Source organism: Pelophylax lessonae (genome assembly GCF_965119305.1).
Source record: "Pelophylax lessonae genome assembly, chromosome: 12".
Taxonomy (NCBI): Eukaryota; Metazoa; Chordata; class Amphibia; order Anura; family Ranidae; genus Pelophylax; species Pelophylax lessonae.
This window is the reverse complement of record NC_138779.1, coordinates 186,894,118-186,915,746: the sequence shown is the minus strand read 5'-3', so window position 1 is coordinate 186,915,746 and position 21,629 is coordinate 186,894,118. Positions and strand designations below refer to the sequence as shown.

General features: G+C 43.6%; 1 protein-coding gene across 1 annotated transcript in view; it reads left to right on the top strand.

The window, feature by feature from the left end:
* The window catches only part of BCL3 (BCL3 transcription coactivator), a 65,146-nt gene that overhangs the window by 32,250 nt on the left and 11,267 nt on the right, over window positions 1-21,629 (top strand). Inside the window, exons 5-6 of the mRNA XM_082274408.1 lie at window positions 3,016-3,093; window positions 8,682-8,849. Coding sequence (XP_082130534.1) covers window positions 3,016-3,093; window positions 8,682-8,849 — 246 coding nt within the window. The remainder of the gene's footprint in view (window positions 1-3,015; window positions 3,094-8,681; window positions 8,850-21,629) is intronic.

The window sequence follows — 21,629 nt, the reverse complement described above, 5'->3', positions numbered from 1 at the left end:
CTGTATCCAGTCAGTGGATTGATATTCCCCTTTGTACCTGATATATTTTATTTTGTTCATATTGGGTACTACCTTGCTGTAATAAAATAAAAATTTGGAAAAAGAAGAACAAAGAAATGGACAAAGTGCTTTGTCCTCCTAAAATTTGTCGCTTTGTGTATTAAAAAATACTTCTGAAAAGCTTCCCACTATAAATAATGGAAGACACTGCTTGTAATATCTCCAGTCAGGGTAAAACAGATACAATCTGGCCAGACACATAAATCCTTCTCACGTATCTCCAAACGCCAATCGCAACTAACAGTGTATAATATGGCAAATGTGTTTTTGGGGCTATGCCCTCGTCATCAGAGTTTAAAACACATGTAAAACATACGATCAATTATGTACCATGGAACCATTATCCTCTTAACCTTTTAACAAGGTGCATTTTGTATTTCAACAATATGAAGGTCATCACGTGTATTGTGCATTTATCACACTTTACTGAAAAGAAAAATGGTGGTGGCAAAATTTGCCTAATAAAAGCTAATTCTCAGGTTCCTTGAAAGAGGGACTCTCAATTTTTTTTTAGCGTACTGTTCTAAAGGGGACAACATGCTGTGGTGTTGGGGTGATTATACTCATGTGGCCGGTGCTTTTCCCAATGCATTGCACCAGTCCAAACTGTATTTTAGTGCCTGGCAGCCCCATTTATTGAACAAAATGGAAAGTTCAGGTAACATCAGTTGCCCACACATGGGTTCTTCCATGTCAATATGAATAGTAAAATGTAAAAGGCTGAGCCACCTAGCTCTCTTCTTAGCTGCACCACTGCTCTTCTTGCCAGTCTCTCTGACTATGTTAACTAGCCTTCCTGGTTCACTTGGCTCTCTTAGCTTTTAGTCGCAGTGCCCTGCTGCACGGCCCACTCCTGGCTTCTCCTGACACCCCGATAGGAGCCCACCTGACTTCTGGAACAAGACCTCCTGCCTCCTGGCTGGGGCACCTCTGACCCCTGGATGAGACCTCATGTCTCCTAGCTGGGAGCGTTGAGCTATCCTCAGGCTTGAGTATATAATGACCCTGTACACCTGTGTACTCACACAGGCTGCAGGCACTCAGTAAAATTCAGACACAGGATTGAAAGTTCCATCCCACCCAAGACACTTTGGAAACCCTGGAAGGTGGAAGTGGAGAGAGAGATAAAAAAGCTCCAGGTCCAAATCTGGAATTACAGAATCTGGATAAAACAAAAAACACAGCTTTCTCTGCTCAGAAACAATACTCTTGAACTTCCTTAATGCGAATCCTGTGTTATTTTCTCCTCCATTTCCACAGTGGCAGGGCCTTGCACTGTCACAGTACATGTAGTTCTTTGTCCCATGTTCCTACATGCTTTTTAAGCCTAGCTACAAGGTCAGACAGGGTGCCCCTCCTCCCCCCACTGCTGTCCGACAACATAGCGAGCAAGGAGAACAGTGCCTAATAACCAGGGCCTATTGTGGCTCCAAGCACTTGCCTAACATGCTGACATGCCCCCTCCTCTGCATTCCACTTGCCGTATTGTTACTCTTCTCATGGACTAACAATGGGATAGTTGCTCCTCAGCATTTAATATTGGTTCTAATATAAATCTGTTAAGTTATCGTTTCCCTGAGTCTAATCAAGTTTTATTCTGTTGAACCTTGATGACGAGGTAGTGGTGTTGCCCCTTGAAATGCATAAGATACTTTTCTACGACATATTTAACGATAATTACAATGATTTTTGGACTCCTTCATCCATTTTTGGTCTGGTACTCCTTTCCGTATTCCTGTTGTTTGAACTACTGTTGGGTGTCCACTGGGCAAAGCCTTGCCATGTTGGAACCACCCTGCTAGATTGATTTTGTTTTGATGTTTTTCTTCATCTGACTGCACATACAAGTTGGAAAGTTCCCAACGTCTTATTAAATATGTTGTTCTGGAGAACCTTAGCTTTCTGTCCCTATGGCAGGAAATAGAGAAAGTCTCCCAAGTAGAGCAAAAACAGTAAAAAAAAAAAATATATATATATATATATATATATATATATATATACTGTATATATATCAGAACAAGAGAATTGGCCCGCGGGACTTTGTATGAGGTACGTGCTCAGTGGCTGGAAATGAATGACATGCATAGTATGTGAATAAAAAATGATTGATTTTATTGCATAATACATATAAATGACAACGTATGCTCAAAGGCACATAATAGCTCAATGGCTCAAGTTCAAATGACATGTAACATGAATGATACTATCACATTCCTATTCCTATGTATAGGAGTCCACTCTTGCTATTTGAGCTTTATTGGTCTGTGAGTATTAAGTACTCCTTTAGCTCTCATTATTTATTGAACCTTTTTATTTCATTCATATTCCATTCCCACTGCATACTGTAATATATTGTCTTCTTTTAGAGACATCTTGAATATATTGATCTCTGAAGAAGGGAGATGTTCTCCCGAAACGCGTCAGTTCACAACATATATTCCAAAATGCTATGTCATTTCATTTTATCATTTATGTTACCTTAAAAAGCAAGAGGTTACACCAAGTTGTTTACTATAATGTGATAGTATCATTCATGTTACATGTCATTTGAACTTGAGCCATTGAGCTATTATGTGCCTTTGAGCATACGTTGTCATTTATATGTATTATGCAATAAAATCAATCATTTTTTATTCACATACTATGCATGTCATTCATTTCCAGCCACTGAGCACGTACCTCATACAAAGTCCCGCGGGCAAATTCTCTTGTTCTGATATATATTTTGGGATGGAGGAGTGCTTTGGTGGGAACCAGACCATTACCCCTTTTTGTTACTTATATATATATATATATATATATATCAGAGCTTACAACCCTACCTATTCCATTCCGAACTAAAAAAAAAAAAAAATCCCAAGTTGTGCAATGTTTTTTATTTAGTGATTTCCAAAGAATATATAGCTCCATAATTGGACCGTAGTTCTTCATTAACCTAGTGACCTTTTCTTACAGGATATAAAGAGTGGACAAAGTCCATTGATCCAAGCAGTGGAAAGCAACCAAGAGGAAATGGTGTCCCTACTTATTCAAGTGAGTGCTACCTCGTGCTATCGTGCCTTGATTTTCCCTCATTTGTTGGGTGTCCTCGTAGGCTCTCTCTGCAGACCAAACCAGACTTTTTATGGAAATGTTTTGGAAAATGTATAGCCAATAACAAGTTGTTCCAGTTACAAGAGCAGAGGTGGTGCTCCTGGCCAGTGGCAGATGTATTTAAGGGGTGTTTTTGTTTTTGGCAGTGCTTCATTTAAGAAAGATAGATACTATAGATAGTCTTATATAAACTATATTCCAATTAAATATCATCCAGTGTTGAGTTTTCCTCCAACACTTTGCAACTCAAATTGCTGCTGAATCAATTACAATTGACTTAGTACATTTTTGGGAGGGATATACATTTATTATGGGTTGTACAGAGCAAGTAAGTATAACATGTTTATTATTTAAATTTAAGAAAAATCGTGCCCACCCAGGGACGCCAAAAAAAAAAAAAAATGAAGAAAAAAAAAACTGAACCTTTAACCACTTTAAGACCGGAAGGATTTGCCCCCTTCCTGACCAGGCCCTATTTTGCGATTCGGCACTGTGTTACTTTAACGGACAATTCGTGCAACGCTGTACCCAAATAAACTGATGTCTTTTTTTCCCCACAAATTGAGTTTTCTTTTGGCGGTATTTGATCACCTGTGCGATTTTTATTTTTTGCGCTATAAACAAAAAAAGCAACAATTTTGAAAAAAAGACAATATTTTTCACATTCTGCTATATGACATTCTCAAAAAAAAAAAAAATTAAAAATCAAAATTGTTTTACATTTTAGGCCAGTTTGTTTTCCGCTACATATTTTTGGTAAAAAAAAAAAAATCGCAATAAGCGTATTTTGATTGGTTTGCGCTAAAATTATCGCGTCTACTAACTATGGGAAAGATTTATGTCGTTTTTTTTTTTTTTTTTTTACTAGTAATGGCGGCAATCTGCGATTTTTTGCGGGACTGTGACATTGCAATGGACAGATCAGACCCCTGACTGACATTTTTGACACTTTTGGGGGAACCAGTGACATTACTACAGTAATCAGTGCTAAAAAATATGCACTGTTACCAGGGCTGGCCCTACCATAGGTCCCCCTGGGTCCATTGGACCCAGGCAGCACTTGGGGAGGGGCAGCAAATTGACTCCAAAGATTTTTTTCCCAGCAGTTTTGTGGGTCATCAGTTTGGGACGTGTTACGGGTGGCATTTCCTCATCTCATACAGCCACCTGTAGTGCAAACTGATGAGTATGGGGAGGTGGATTGTCTCCTCCGGGGAATGTCCCTCGCGTGATCGTGGTGTGCGCAATGACCTCAGACATCCGCGCACTCCATCTCATGCAGGGCAGGCTGGATCTTCTAGGGCGGTGGGCGCGGCAGACACAGGAAGGTCAGGAGGACTGAGGAGAGACAGTGGGTGTTTGGACAGGTCTGGTGGTGATTTATGGAAGAATATAACAGGATATATAATATTTTATAAATTTTATATTTTTTATATAAAATAATGGATGTGGGGGCCTTTTGGTGGGCGTAATTTTTTTTTTTTTTTGAGGGGAGGGGGGCAGCATTATATTCTTGGTCCCAGGCAGCACATTGTCTTGGGCCAGCCCTGACTGTTACTGTAATCACGACACTGGCAGGGAAGGGGTTAACATTATGAGTGATCAAGGGGTTAAATGTGAGCCTAGGGGAGTGATTCTAACTGTGGGGGGGGGGCTTCTGAAATGACCTTAGAGACCAACACAGCTGACCGTTCTTCTCCCTGCAATGATCATAGAGCCCATGTGATTCTTCGATATAGGATCACATGGGCTCTATGATCATTCCAGGAAGAAGAACGGTCGGCTGTGTTTACAACAGCTGACCGTTCTTCTCTCTCAGCGGGGATCGATCGCGGGTGTCAGGCGGCAATCGGAGCCACCTGCCCACTGCATCGGCTTTCCTGCTGACAAGTGGGGGGCAGGAGCACGCCGCTGGCAGCGCGCGTTTGCCCCCTAGACTCCCAAGAGAGAGCAACGTACAGCTACGGCGATTCGCCTGGCAGCGGGCGGTCGGCAACACGTTAATATCACTAATTCCATTGCAAAATGTATCTTGTTAGTTTGGGATAGAATGGAGAAGAATGATCAATTTTGACAAGTTTGAACTGTTTTCTCGTTCTTAGATTTCTTTGGTCTGGAGTTGGAAATCTACTTTATGGGGGTCACAGAAAACAATAAAAACCCAACAGAGAATCTAATTCTTCCTCACTTTGCTGAGAAAGAAAAACAAATTGCTTCCATTGCTCCCCGTTGGGTAGATTTCCTTGTACTTTCCGTTCTGGCACAAACAGCCGTAACAAGCTAACTCCCACTTATATTGGTTTACAAATGATCACCAAATACAAATCCAAAATAAATGTTTTATCATTTAGGCTGAGCCAGCCAGTAAACTGCAATATTTTACCAGAAGCAATGTGTTCCTGAAAAAAAATACAGCAGTTCAAAGGCCGGATATGATAAGAGCATTGTGCAACATGTGTGTTCATTGCGGATTTTTATTATAAATAACGATATGGTTTATAATTCTCACCCTGAAGATAACATTGAAGAATTCAATTCAGCTTCTTTTATTGATTTACCAGGGAAGAGCATAAGTGTTCCATGATTGAGATAAATGGAAATGACGTCATAGGCTTAGTCCATCAAGGGACTGTCCCAGTATAGAACCTTGTACTTCCTTTCCAAGCCAGGCTAGAGTGAAAATCAGCAAAATCCAAGCAAATATTTGAAAAGCTGCCAAGTGAAAGGTGAAGTTAGTTTTAAAGTGATTGTAATCTATCACTGTGTAAAACAACCCATTCAGTTTAAAACACAAATGAAAGGCAAAACATTTTTGTATAGACATACAAAAAAAAAAAAAAAAACTTAAGATACCTATTTGTAACAAATTCCCTCCGGTCCCATCTGCATAATAGCTGGAAGGAAGAGAAGCAGCAGCACACTGAGCTTCCCAGTAAATGCCTGTGCAAGAGGGGGGGGGGGGGGGTATTGGAATATTGGAGGAATATTGGAGGAGAGTACATGGAGTTCCCAGCATAGCTAGAGAACTGACAACCATGTGTTCTCCTGCTTAGTGTGGTCAGTTTTTAACCACTTTAGGACCGCTCACTGTGCTGCTACTGCGGCACAGTGGCAGCCCTGGGACCTACGTCGCTGGACTCCTAGCTGTCTCAGCGCCGCCGGAGGCTCGCTCCCATTGTGTTTAGAGCCGGAGTCAGGCCGGAGGAGGAGAGGCGGCGATTGCCGTCTCTCTTCCTCGATCGTCGGGGAAAGTGTGAGAAAATCCGCCTGCTTGTGTAAACAAAGCGGGCGGATCTTCTCTGTGACTCTCTTGACTGTGACTTCTCTTCTCTCATAGCTGAACCTGCGATCTCTGTCTCTGTCACAGAACCCCATCCCCCCAACACACGTCAGTAAGCATTAAGGCATACATTTAACCCCTTGATCACCAACAGTGTTAACCCCTTCCCTGCCAGTGTCATTATTACAGTAACAGTGCATATTTTTAGCACTGATTACTGTAGTAATGTCACTGGTCCCCCCAAAAGTGTCAACATTGTCAGTTAGGGGTCCGATCCGTCCACTGCAATGTCGCAGTCAAGCAAAAAGTAGCTGATCGCCACCATTACTAGTAAAAAAAAAAAAAAAAACAATAAAAATGAAAAATCTTTCCCGTAGTTAGTAAACGCGATAACTTTTGCGCAAACCAATCAAAATACGCTTATTGTAATTTTTTTTTACCAAAAATATGTAGCAGAAAACAAATTGGTCATAAATGTTAAAACATTTAGATTTTTAATTTTTTTTTGGGGAATGTTTTATATCAGAATGTGAAAAATATTGTTTTTTTTTTTTTTTCAAAATTGTCGCTCTTTTTTTCAAAAAATTTAAATCTCACAGGTGATCAAATACCACCAAAAGAAAGCTCTATTTGTGGGGAAAAAAAAGGACGTAAATTTTATTTGGGTACAGCATTGCACGACACGCAAAATATGGCCTGGTCAGGAAGGGGGTAAAATCTTCCGTTCTTTAAGTGGATAAAAATACGCTCATTGAGAATTTTTTTGTCAAAGACATGTAACTAAATACATTTTGGCCTAGATATATGACAAAAATTTAATATATTGGATATTTTTTAACAGTCAAAGTAGAAAATGTCAATTTTTCACACAATTTTTTCTATTTAAAAAAAAAAAAACGAAATGCGTTTGGGAGGGTCTGAACATTTCAACTTCATCAGGACTTACTGTAAATGTTGTTTATATTCCTGTTAAACCATACATAGCATGATAATCAAAAATAATTTATTTGAAGTTTGTATGAGTAATCCATTATCTGGAATGGACCCAGCAGCAACATATTTTGCTAATTGTTGCTGAAAAACATGGTCTGGTGACAGGGTTAAAAAAAAATACCAATCTTATTAAATTTTTAAAGGCAATGTAAAAAAATTGATTTAATTATTAATTGATGATATTCAGGATAATAGTTTATTTTATTTTATTCAATATAAAATATTGCCTATTATTTTTTATAGACACTATTTCCTGCCAGCAGATGGCACTATAGGCTTCTTATCATGTGTTTACCAGACTGCCTTTAGCTACTTTGCTGAAAAAAAGCCTAATATTTACAGAACTGAACTTTAAACTTTGTAGCTGAATGTAATATTGAAGACATAAGGCCCCGTTCACATACAAGCGACGCTACTTCGCGCCGCGACCTCGGAGCGGCCGCCACGGACTTCATAACATTGAAGTCTATGGCGGTCGCCTCCTGGTCGCCCCAAAGAAGCTCCGGACCCTTTTTCTAAGTCGGAGCGACTTGTGTCGCTCCTATTAGAACGGGTCCGCAGCTTCCCTATGGGAGGCGACCTACAACGACCTGTGAGGCGACCAGGTCGCCTTAGTGTGAACGGGGCGTGAACGGGGACTTAGGCCCCGTTCACACTGGGGCGATCCAACTTCCCGGGGCGACCTCACAGGACCGCACCGCGACCTCGGAGCGGCCGGCACGGACTTCATAACATTGAAGTCAATGCAGGTCGCTCCAGGTCGCCCCAAAGAAGCTCCGGACCCTTTTTCTAAGTCGGAGCGACTTGTGCCGCTCCTATTAGAACGGGTCCACAGCTTCTCTATGCCAGGCGACCTGTCAGGCGACCAGGTCGCCTGACAGGTCGCCCCAGTGTGAACGGGGACTCACTCTTACCTCCTCCGTATCGCTCTAAATAAAATTCCAATTGAAGACAGGCGGTCACAAAGGAAGAAGCTGCTGCTGTATTCCGCCTTTATAAAGCGGAGAATGCCCACAAATCGGGCTTCTGGCAGGGGAGTTGCTGAGGAAGTAATGGAAGAGAAAATGAATGGATTGCAAGTTACAAAGGCAAAAAACAAATATGTTTTTTTGGTGTGCAATGCATCTAATATGCCATTGTGGCTTCATTTAGATATTCTTATGTATTACAATATGTTAGTGTTGCCATTGAATATTGTTTAAATAGAACGGGTTACAATCTAAAATTTCAAAATGATATCTCTGCTTACTTACAGCATGGCGCAAAGGTGAATCAGCTGACATATGCTGGGAATACCGCATTGCATGTGGCGAGTGGACGAGGCCTTACTGAAATCACACGGTTACTTCTAAAGAGCGGAGCAGACGGCACCATAAAAAACTGCCACAACGACACAGCCTTGACAGTGTCAAGGGACAAAAAGGTGAGCTGTGAGGTAGGGAGAGCAGATGTGCAACAGGGCCCGGGCAATAAAATGTCATTGTTCTTAGTGCAGGTCTTTTATGGAAATTACCATTTTTCAATGATATACAGCAGACTTTCCCAATCTTTTTAACACAGAGGAACCCTTGAAATAAATTTCTAGTCTCAGGAGCTCCTGCTAAAAATTACTTTATCTGCAACTCATGGTACATTGGTGTGATGGACAGTGGGAAGAATGCTCATTACACTTGTGATCATTGGGAAGGTACATACAGGTAGCTGCAAAGATCAATGGTGTCAGTGGGAAACCTGAGAGGCAAAACTGGTCATTGTGCAAGGGAGGTTAGGTCTCTTTCACACAGGCGGAAAATGTTACCTCCCTCTGAAAAGTGATCAGGCAGTTTATAGGCTTTCAGGAGGCGAGACTGCTGCCTTCCACATGCTTGTTTTTCAATACCCAGACCTATCCCAATGGGGATTTTATATGGAACTATTTTGCAGCATAGCCGCATTTGGCATGCAGTTGTGGCACAGTCCTATTGACTTCAACAGACTGTCCCATTAGCTTCATGGTACATTGGTGTGATGGACAGTGGGAAGAATGCTCCTTACACTTGTGATCATTGGGAAGGTACATACAGGTAGCTGCAAAGATCAATGGTGTCAGTGGGAAACTTGAGAGGCAAAAACTGGTCATTGTGCAAGGGACCCCTAGCAACCTTTGGAGGAACCCTGATTGAGAAACCCTGATATAGATCCTACCAGGAGCACATATCCTGTTCTAGGATAACAAAGCTCACTCACTATATTTAATCTATGAAGGTGAAGTATGGTCACCCTAGCTGCAAAGATCAATGGTGTCAGTGGGAAACTTGAGAGGCAAAAACTGGTCATTGTGCAAGGGACTCCTAGCAACCTTTGGAGGAACCCTGATTGAGAAACAGTTAGGACTCTATCACACAGGAAGAAAACCTTACCTCCCTCTGAAAAGCTATCAGGCAGTTTACAGGCTTTCAGGAGGTGAAACTGCTGCCTTCCGCATGCTTGTTTTTCAATACCCAGACCTATCCCAATGGGGATTTTATATGGAACTATTTTGCAGCATAGCTGCATTTGGCATGCATTTGTGGCACAGTCCTATTGACTTCAACAGACTGTCCCATTAGCTTCAGGGTGAGTTAAAATTGACACTCTATGAAGCAATGTGTCCATGGCATATTGAACTTACTCCTCTGGCCGCCATGTCAGTTTGGAGGGGGGTTCATGGGGCCGTAAAGAATCAGATCAATCACTTGGTTATTGCTGCCACTCCATCACCAGTGTGAACAAAGTTTATAGTATTAGAACTACCTAACACCTCATCCTCTCCTCATCTATATAAACATATAGGAGGGGGTGTCCTGTAGTCAACAGGACAAACCAGGCAGAGCTGATATCACTGTAGAGTACACAGGACAGCAGAATTTCTAACACAATCAGTGGGAACATATTAAACAGAAATAACCAGAGCTTTTTTTCAGTGGGGATGGGCTATGCTGGAGGGTCTATTGATTCCAGTTGCTTTGGAATCTATTATCGGGGGGGGGGGGGTCATTTGTTGCTGTGGAGATCTGTTGTTGCTGGTGGGGGATTTGTTTTTGCTGGGGGATCCTATGTTGCTAGGGGGTCAATTGTTGCTGGGAGGTATCCACTGTTGCGGGAGGGGTCTATTGTTGCTTATACAGGAATTTTCAGATTATGGTTGGTATGGTTTGCCACCATCCCTTGTTACACATAAGAATAAAAAGGTTTTTCTCCTCAGATTGGGATTTTAAGGGCAACAAAAACATGGATATGTAAAAATTAGTAAAAAATTACAAATTTTATTCAAAAATACATAGATTAAATTCAAAATTACATATATTGTTCACAGCATAATAAAAAACATGTCGTGGAACATTGAGAAAGGCTACCACACATGAGTAGATAATATTGCACTGAGTATAGAACCCTTTGATAGAGTATAGATCCTGATCCAACGCGTTTCAAACATACTTAGAACTAACAGTTCTGTTCTTCATCAGGGAAAGATAGATCCCAACTAATAAAGGGAGAGAGAGAGGGGAGACGAAAGAAATTCCCATGGAATCCCCTTGCAGAAAGGGTGTTCCATTTCGTGGGGATTTTCAGCACACTGTTTGGGGTTGCTAAAATGCAGCCTCTCTTGGAACGCCTTGGGATCTATGCACTCTTGGGACCTTTTTCAACCGGGATCCCTTTGCTTTCTGTCGGTCGTATGGGGAATACTTTATTCGTTTCCTGCGGCCCTACAGGAGAATATGGGACCTACCCATCTCATGAGAACTTGGATGCAGATATTTGGGATCTTTTCCAATTAATAGTTTTTACGTATGTCTTTTTTCTTTGGAGGAAGGATCTATGGGGATTTCTTTCGTCTCCCCTCTCTCTCTCCCTTTATGAGTTGGGATCTATCTTTTCCTGATGAAGAACAGAACTTAGTTCTAAGTATGTTTGAAATGCGTTGTATCAGGATCTATACTCTATCAAAGGGTTCTATACTCAGTGCAATATTATCTACTCATGTGTGGTAGCCTTTCTCAATGTTCCACGACATGTTTTTTATTATGCTGTGAACAATATATGTAATTTTGAATTTAATCTATGTATTTTTGAATAAAATTTGTAATTTTTACATATCCATGTTTTTGTTTGCCCTTAAAATCCCAATCTGAGGAGAAAAACCTTTTTATTCTTAGGGGTCTATTGTTGCTGGCTGCTGGGACATCTATTGTATTGACACATTGAGGGGCTCTATTGTTGTTGGGGAGATATTTTGTTTCTTGGGGTCTATTATTTCTGGTGGGAGATCTATTGTTGCTGGCTGCTGGGACATCTATTGTATTGACACATTGAGGGGCTCTATTGTTGTTGGGGAGGTATTTTGTTGCTTGGGGTCTATTGTTTCTGGTGGGAGATCTATTGTTGCTGGCTGCTGGGACATCTATTGTATTGTCACATTGGGGGGCTCTATTGTTGTTGGGGAGATATTTTGTTTCTTGGGGTCTATTATTTCTGGTGGGAGATCTATTGTTGCTGGCTGCTGGGACATCTATTGTATTGTCACATTGGGGGGCTCTATTGTTGTTGGGGAGGTATTTTGTTGCTTGGGGTCTATTGTTTCTGGTGGGAGATCTATTGTTGCTGGCTGCAGAGGATCTGGCTTTAGAAGTGGGTAGGGGACAGATACAAGGGGTGACTTTGAAGTGGGAGTACTTGCACCTATTCACTGAGAAACAAAAAACTCTGTATATAACAAAAAATTTCAAGCATATTTAACAGACCGAATGGGAGCAAATAAAAGAAGTTCATTGTTAGAGTTTACGTATACTTCATTTTGAAAAATGCAGAATTGCAACTAAAATTAAGCTTTTTGTAATGGTCAACAAGTGTAGAGTAATCAGTCATATAATAAAAATCTATGTAATCTATTATAATAGGTTAGCTTGTGGCAACTTTCAAAATATTGTAACAGGGAACAAGTAATTTAATTTGCTATTCAGCAAACAGTGGCATAGAATTCCCCTGATTTCTTGCAAAATGTTGCTTCGGTTACCATATTGCTTCCTCTGTATAAACATTAATCACTGAGTTAGTCATGATGTATTATAGGGGGGGCGGTAGGGGCGGATACCGTCATCAGACCAATAATTCAAATAATATGTATAAAAACCATTTTTATTTAATAATAATAATAATAAAATTGTTTTTTATACATATTATTTGAATTATTGGTCTGATGACGGTATCCGTTTAAAGTCTCCCTGCCGCCCCCCCCCCCCTGTTTTTTCTGTTCTCATTATGAATTTTGGGACGTGGATACCTTTACCCTCATATCCCTGGATATCTATATTCCCCCCTTTGGAGCTTGTCTTTTCTTATATACATGATGTATTATAGGCTACAGATCCACTTACCGGTCAATTTATAAAGCATTGTTATCAGCTATGGATTTATATTCTCTGCCCACGTAGGCCCCCTTCTACCCCAGTTGACTAGCCAGCCTTAGAATAACACTAACAGGGACATCCAGCAGCCATGGCGAAATTGTGGAACTGCACCCTCTCCCACGCACTAAAACATGACATGGATGGGCGTACCGCCCCGCATGCTCTAAAATAGTGTTCGACTGATATCAGTTTTTCGTTGCCAATACCGATATTTTGGCCAATGCATCTGTATTTATTTATTTTTTTGACAGGTACTTTTGTGGAGGGATCTGGGGGTCTAAGAGACCCCAAACCCATCCTCTGCACTTAAAGGCATTCAAAAGGCCAAGTTTGGCTGTTTTGAATGCTGTGATTTTTTTAAATCTGGCGCCAGACAGTACCCGGAAGTGATGTCACTCATGACATCACTTCGGGGTTTTTACATGGAGACCCGATCAGAGCCGAATGCGGCTTTGATCGGGTCTTCGGCGGCCATGCAGGCTGGTTGCCTGGGTCTCCCAGTGGGACGGGAGACACGGGCGAGCCGCGGAGGGTGGCGGGAGGGTGGGGGCGTCCCCTCCCGCTCCTTGTAATGACAGCCGAGTGGCTTCTCAGCCGCATCGGTTGTTATTACAAGCCAGCCAACTGTCAGCTATGGACGCCGGTACCGGGGTGATGCCTCTAGCTGCAGGCATCTCTCCGGTACAAGCACTTTCCAAAATATCGGTAATATCGGTAACCTCCGGGGCCGATTCCGATATATCGGGAAAAGTGCATATCGGCCCTCGACATATTGGCTTTGCCGATAATCGGTCAATCCCTACTCTAAAGCTCTAATTTTTCAACCCCCCCCCTGCCCTGTACTGTAGATGCCCAAAGTTGGCATGGAGGGTTCACTGTGCATGTGTGGTTTGCTTTCCAGCAGCTGGTTTGGTTGCGTATGCAAGATGTGTTTTTTTTTTGGCTATGAGCCAGTGTAGAGTGGGAATGTTGCAGAACTTTATTACAGCAGTAGCTGTCAGGGAACCTGTGGTGCCTTGCACCCCAGGGGTGCCAGAATAACTCACTTTGAGGCAACTTACAGTGTATTTAGCATGTCACCTTGGTCACAACACCCCCACACACTTTTTTTCATACCTGCCTTCTGGGCTGGGCCTTTTGGCTGAGAACAGAGGAGTTTTCATACCTGCCAGAAGGCCCCCAATGTTTTGTACTTGACACCTCTAAGCACATATTTATTTTTGCACTTTACACATTCCTGATTAGTAGGGCATAACACCTCAAACTTGCCCATAAAGTATTGGGGGGGAAAGGCATGTGGCCTTATGGTGAATGTCTCCCCCTCCCATGGGGGCTCCCTTCAGAGGAGCCCCACTTGGTACTTAGGTGGACTTGTCCTCCCCAGGTCCCCTAAAGAATGGGCCCACCTGGTTTTAACTGGGTGAACCACAATTACCCCAGTTCCCATCATGAGTCTTGTGCCCCAAGGGATCAGGGCCAGGGTCGTTTCTTTTCAGGGGAAGACCATGTGTACACCCTGTGCATTTGTTTGTAGTTCACTTTTTGTTTGATCACTTTTTTATTTCACCTGGTGTTCAGTATTGAGTGTGCCCACTGCATGACTGAGAAACAAACAGAACAAAACTAAACAAAAAAGTTGTCAGAGAAGACTGAGACCCCGTTCACACTGGGGCGACCTGTCAGGCGACCTGGTCGCCTGACAGGTTGCCGTAGGTCGCCTGCCATAGAGAAGCTGTGGACCCGTTCTAATAGAAGCGACACAAGTCGCTCCGACTTAGAAAAAGGGTCCGGAGCTTCTTTGGGGCGACCCGGAGCGACCTGCATTGACTTCAATGATATGAAGTCCGTGCCGGCCGCTCCCCGGCAAGTAGCGTTGCCCCAGTGTGAACAGGGTCTGAAAGTCATGACCTGGAGGAAGGGAGGCCATGGTCCACGAGTTTCCCACCACTGATCTACAGCATGCATAAGGTGCGATTTTTGTCACACGGTGTCCCCCCCCCCCCACATGGGAATGCCTGAGAAGGCGACTGTCCCCTCCTGCCCACCCCTTGTCCCAGCTCTGCCAACAAGTTAAAATATCATATACACACAAGATACACTGAAGTCATGGAAAGAGAGGCTAAAAGAAACAGTTTGTCCAACCTGTATAATCCCACCTAGGACAGATGAATAGATGGGCCATTCAAACTGTAACCCTGTTCTGCAGTTTGGGCTTAGACCTCTGGACCCACAATGTGTAAAATAATAGTATATAAAATACTAATCCACTAACAAAGATGTAAAAACTGTGCAGGGGCAACATTGTGGGCCCAGCTACAGTGCATTGGCAATTCTACTACACACGGGAGTATGTTACCGACAATCTGCAATACGAGGTGTGGGTGGATGTGTGCTGTTATCTATGTTACTGTAGGCCATGGACTATGTTTGCTATGTAGAAATCTACCCCTTAGTGGTATACCGCTTCTTCGAAAAAAATAAAATAAAAGTACTTTACACTTTGCATGCGTCCCAACTGAGAAGCACATGGAGTACAAAGTGAATTAAGAATAAAAAAAACCAATAGGAAAGTCATGTGATGGGCCTCCCTTACAACCACAGAATTATTTCCAGTGTTAAGTAATGATAACTCTATGACTCACAAATGGATCTACACTACAGCCACTATTTTATGAATTGGCCTAAAATGCAGACCTCCATCCTACTACTCTGTTCTGTGATGATGTAAATGTTGGCAAGAGGAACCATTGAGTACTGCTGGGGAAACAGGAGATTGATACTCCCAGTTTCCTAGCAGAGTTTTGGGGACGATTGCTCATCCATGACACAAACAGCGGGATAGGTTAACCACTTAAGCCCCGGAAGATTTTACCCCCTTCCTGACCAGGGCCTATTTTGCGATTCGGCACTGCGTGACTTTTAACGGACAATTGCGCGGTCGTGCGATGCTGTACCTAAACGAATTTGACGTCCTTTTTTTCCCACAAACAGAGCTTTCTTTTGGTGGTATTTGATCATCTGTGCGATTTTTTGATCATGCGCTATAAACAAAAAAAGAGCGTCAATTTTGCAAAAATAACAATATTTTTCAAATTGTTTTATATGAAATTCCCCCCCCCCCCCCCCAAAAAAATGTAAAAATCAAAATTTTTTTACATTTTAGGCCAATTTGTTTTCTGCTACATATGTTTGGTAAAAAAAAATCGCAAAAAACGTATTTTGATTGGTTTGCGCAAAAGTTATTGCGTTTACTAACTAAGGGAAAGATTTTTGTCATTTTTGTTGTTTTTTTTTTTTTTTTTTTGCGGGACTGCGACATTGCGGCGGACAGATCGGACCCTTTACTGACATTTTTGACACTTTTGGGGTTACCAGTGACATTACTACAGTAATCAGTGCTATACATATGCACTGTTACTGTAAAAAATGACACTGGCAGTGAAGGAGTTAACTTTTTTTTGAGAGGGAGGGGTTAAGTGTTTCCCTAGGGGCGTGATTCTAACTGTGATTGGATGTGGCTACTGGTGTAAAAACAGAGATCCACGGTCCTACATAGCAGAACCGTATGATCTCCATTCTTACACAGGGAAGAATGACAGGCGGCTTTGTTTACATTAGCCGCCTGCCTTTCTCCCGGTGTAACGGACGATTGCGAGTGCTCGGCGGACATCGGGTCCGCCGGCACACGCGCGGGGGGGGTCCGTGACCGAGCGGGAGCGCGCCTCCGGCGGCGCGCGCTCACTCCTTAGAGCCTCACAGGCTAGCGACATAGCCCTACGTTGCTTTGTCTGTGAGGGGCTGACCGCCGCCGTTAATAGTCGTGCGGCGGTCGGCAAGTGGTTAATATTTACACAATTCTTTTGCAAGCAATTTAATTTTCACCACAGGGACAATTTACAGTCCATGGTAGCTTTTGTTACCTCCATATTACCAATGACAAGATCCTATGTGAGGAATACATTGCTGGTATAATAAAAAAAAATTACGTACAAAAACGCATCATTTCCATTTAGGGCAAAGTGACAGTGTCTAGGTAAAGCCCACCCCTGAGGACTTCATACTTACCTCTTCAGCACTGCTCGCTTCTATACCATACTACTAAAATACTGGGTGCTGGCTGGTATCAGAAAGAGCGGTGACATTGTGTTCTCCATCATGTGACATTGGGTGCAAGGCCCAAACACTGCAATATGGGAGGAGGTCACATACTGATACCCATATGCACAGAAGGATGAGTGGTGGAGAAATACTGGGTAGGTGAGTATAAAGTCAATAGGGGTGAGCTTTATGCAGACAATGTCGCTTTGTCCTGAATGGCCAAGATGGCCATTGTAAGGGCAATGTATAGTGTTTTGTATATATTATTATTATGGTGTTCAGGACTACAAAATATTTTTTAAGGCAATCATTTTTAGGTCAGGTAAAAATATATATCACCTATCAGAGGTGTAACTAGAGCCCCGGTGCAAGAAACCATGAAGGGCCCCCCGGACCCCTGGCCCCTGGGGCTCTTCCCTCTGATCCTGGGGCCCTTTAATCTCATTGCGGGGCCCTTTATTATGGTCCCACAGTGGGACCCTTTTACAAGTTCTTCAGTAGGCTCCGTCCTGCCATCTTGGGGCCTCCCCATGCTGGTGGAATGCCAGGGCCCTGTTGCAAGTGTGACCTTTGCAATCCTGGAAGTTCACCCACTGGTGTCAGTAGTTTTTATTTTTTGGTATTTTAATTGTATTATTTTTTATCATTTTATTTTATTTTTTTGCAATGTCACTGACTATGACTCTGTCCATTTAGGAAAGGAAGGAGCTGGTAAATTACATATTTACCGACCCCTTCCTGGTTCTCTATTGTGACACATCCCCTGCAGCAACCGGAAGAGAGGGGAGGGAACACAGTGGGAGGGGGGGGGAACCAGGGGAGCACACAGGGGACCGCATCATACCACCCACCCCCCCCACCACACCAGAGCGCGCACCATACCCCCCCCCCCCCCAGGACCACAGCAGGACAGGGGACAGGACCCCCTCCCCCCCGCTCACTCACCCTGCCTGGATATCTGCAGCAGCAGATGGCAGCTTCGGCTTCTTCCTCCTGTCTTCTCGTCTCCTGCCTCCTCCTCCATGCCCAATGGCATGGCTTCTCCTTTCAGCCAATCGGGAAACGGGTCTCAAGACCCGCTTCCTGATTGGCCAGGAGGAGAATCCATGTGACAATAGTGATTTCATTCGCTATTGTCACACAACTGGGTGAAAAAAAAAGAGGCCCATTGAAGTCCATGCGTCCGGCGCCCCGCATGTAGATTAGGGGGTAGGACGCATGGATAGGGGGGGCCCCCAATGCACCAGCCGCCACTGCATACAGTGATGTCATCAGTGTGCATTGGTTCTTTACTCAGTATATTGTTTACAGAGCTCAACAGTTCAAACTCAAATTCATACTCCCAACCAAGTGAATCTGATGAGTGACTCAAACCCCCTGCCTTTATCTACCTGCATACTTCATTTAGATGAGCCATACCCTCTTTAAATTAAAGAAAAACAGTCCAGTAGCAAACAGCTTCTCTGTGCTCTCTGTTTCAGATAACCCATTATTCCCTATGACACAAGGTCATGTAAAAAATAAAGATGTTCTATAGTTACAAATATAAAATATGTGTGAGTAATGTGTAAAAGAGAAGTATATGTTTTCTTTTTTATTTACTACTCATACTTACCTAGCTATGCTGCATCTGTCTTCCGGCACCCTTAACACTGAGAACGAAGTGATCTAACACCTCTGATCGCTCGATTCTCAGAGCTCCCCGAGCAGAGCGCTGCTATCTGTCAGTCAGCAGCTCCCTGCTCTGACACCCCCCCCCCCCCCACTCACTGGAATGCTAGGCTGTGCATGGGGCGGGTGCAGCCGGCTCAGGCTCTCAGTGGCCTGTCTCAGAGTCAGAGCCACATGCCGGTCCAGGCGTGTGGGCGGATCCCAACTCCATTGTCGTGATTTGCCCGAGCCTGCACCTGCTCTGTGACGTCAGCAGACAGAGGACTTCAGCCCGCTGTCTGCTGAAAACAGGTGACAGGAGTGCAGAATGAACTGCACTCCTGTGATCCACAGGAGTACAGCCAAACAAGCATTGGCTGTACTTCTCCTTTAAACAGTACTATCATTTTCCACACACAGTAGTAGTCAGCTCACCCCATGAATATTCCGTCGGATTATGGATGTGAGTGTAGGTGAGTGTTGTTTAAACTGTGCATACAATTGATGTTATAGTATGCTAAGAATGCAATGTGGTCACTGAATTAGTGATTCTCTCCCACACAGAGATACACTTCATGAGTACCAGTCATTCAAAAACTATAGGTCTGGTTAGTCATGGAGTAAAGAGGCAGTTATCATCCCACTCAGCTACGAAACCCCAGTGGTAATACTGACCAGCTCAAGACCACAAAAAAAAAATAAAAAATTAGGTAACTAATTTTATTTGAAATGTGTTACATTTTGGAGCTTTACCTGACTCAAATGTGTCAATTTGCGTTAAAACAAATACAGTTTTGTTTCGAAATGATATGACATCATTGCTACACAAACCATTTTATTGTTTAATGCAATAAAAAAAAAATCTTTATTTCAGTCTGTGGACTATTTTTAAAGCTGGACTCCGGGCAGAAATGTTTTTTCTTATTATCTATAATGGTGTTGCCAGTGGCGCTGGTGCTCCATGGGTCGGGGGGGGGGGGTGGCGTCAGACGGACCATACCATACCCCCCTCCCCAGGCCACACTAGCCGGCACACCATACCCCCCGCCCCCCCCCCCCGGACCACACCAGCCTGCACACCATACCCCGGACCACACCAGCCCGCACACCTGTGGGCAGGCAGCGGCGGCGGCAGTGGATTCCCCCTCATTCTCCTGCGTCTCCCCCCTCCTCCTTGACCTATGACATGGCTTCTCCTTTCAGCCAATTTGGAAACAGGTCTCAGGACCTGCTTCCTGATTCTCCAGGAGGAGAATCCATGTGACAATAGCAAATATTCATTCACTATTGTCACACAACTGGGTGGGCTCAGGGCGCAGTGCTCTGCACTCTGAGCCCACCCTTTTTTGAAGCCTATTAGAACCTCTGGCTCTAATCACATGCTTAAAAAAAAAAAAATTGGAATCCATGCGTCCGGCGCCCTGCATTTAGAATATGGGGCCGGATGCATGGATGGGGGGCGGCGCCCCTGCGCCCCTAATGGACGGGCCACCACTGGGTGTTGCATTGCCAGACCTGATTCACCTACATATCCAGTTTGTTAGAGCGGTGGCCACTGTGTTGTCTATCCTCCCAGCCACCAGTCTGGTAACGTTCCCATTTTAGTTCTGGTACAGTGAACGGTGATGTAATTACGCTCTGGCTCTGACTCCGTTAGACCTCTGCAAAGAGATCACTGCATCCAGGGCCAGTCCTACCATGGGTCCCATTGGGTCCATTGGACCTAGGCGGCACTTAGAGAGGGGCAGCAAATTAACTCCCAAAATTTCTATTCCAGTGGGGAACTTCCCTCACGTGATTGGGGTGGGCACAATGACATCAGACATCAGCACACTCCATCTCTCGCAGGGAAGGCTGAAACTTCTAGGGTGGTGGCTGAGGCAGACACAGGAGTGATAGGAGGACTGAAGACAGACAGTAGGTGTTTGGTGGACCGGTCCGGTGGTGAGTTATGGAATAAGATAACAGTGTAAATAATATTTTCAAAATTGTATATTTATACAGTATAAAACAATAGATGTGGGGGCCTTTTGGTGGGCGTGATTTTTTTTTGGGGGGGGGCAGCATTTCATTCTTGGACCCAGGCAGCAAAATGCCTTGGACCAGCCCCGACTGCATTCTCACAGAGGCATGCTGGCAAGGTTTTTTTACCCAGGCGACGGACACTTTTCAGAGACAATTAACTGTATGACCTATAATGTATTTTGTTGTGATGTACCTGGAATTTATTTTGCTGACGTGAACCTACACACTACGAGGGTCAAATGCTTGTTAAGTTTATTGGTAGAGGATGAAGTTGTAATACTTACCTTATTCCTAGGCCAGTGGGCTCCGGTGCTCTTCTCTCGCTGGGTTGTGGGTGAGCCTTTGCCATCCTAGGGTACAATGTCAGACTAATGAACGGGATGACATCAGCGCGTAACCACTGTCCAGTCTGGTAACTTTCCTGTTTTAGTTCTGTTACAGCGACGAGTGACGTAATTACGCCACCGCTCGCTGTAGTAGGCGGACCCAAAAGTCCAAGACTCCTGGCCTGAACCTCCCATTGCACATGCCTCATCAGATGCAGCTCTGCTTCCACCCCAGGTCCAGCTCCACCCTTATTTAAACCACAAGCTCCACCCAAACAATGGGGCCATCACGCCTTGCATTTTTCATTGCTTTATGGGTAATGTAGTACTGTTTCCCTGCACAGAAGTGACCTGTGGGGGAATAGAAAGTCTTCCACCCTGCATATGGAAGTATATATTTTTCAGAAGGACATGGTGACGTCAGGGGGAGTGGAAATTCCAATAAAGTAATGAATTCTGATTTACATTTAGTCAGCATTTTATGAAAGTTTTGGGAGAGCATCTGCAAGTCCAAATGTAGCAGGATCTTGAAGCTGGGCTTTAATGCCTTTAACAGGGAAGCCTATTGACAAAGCTCAAGATCAAATGTACACACATACAACTGAACAAGTAAGGCTCTGAACCTTACCTTCTTTTTTGCCTGTCCTATTCACTATAGGGGCCCTACAGACTTAC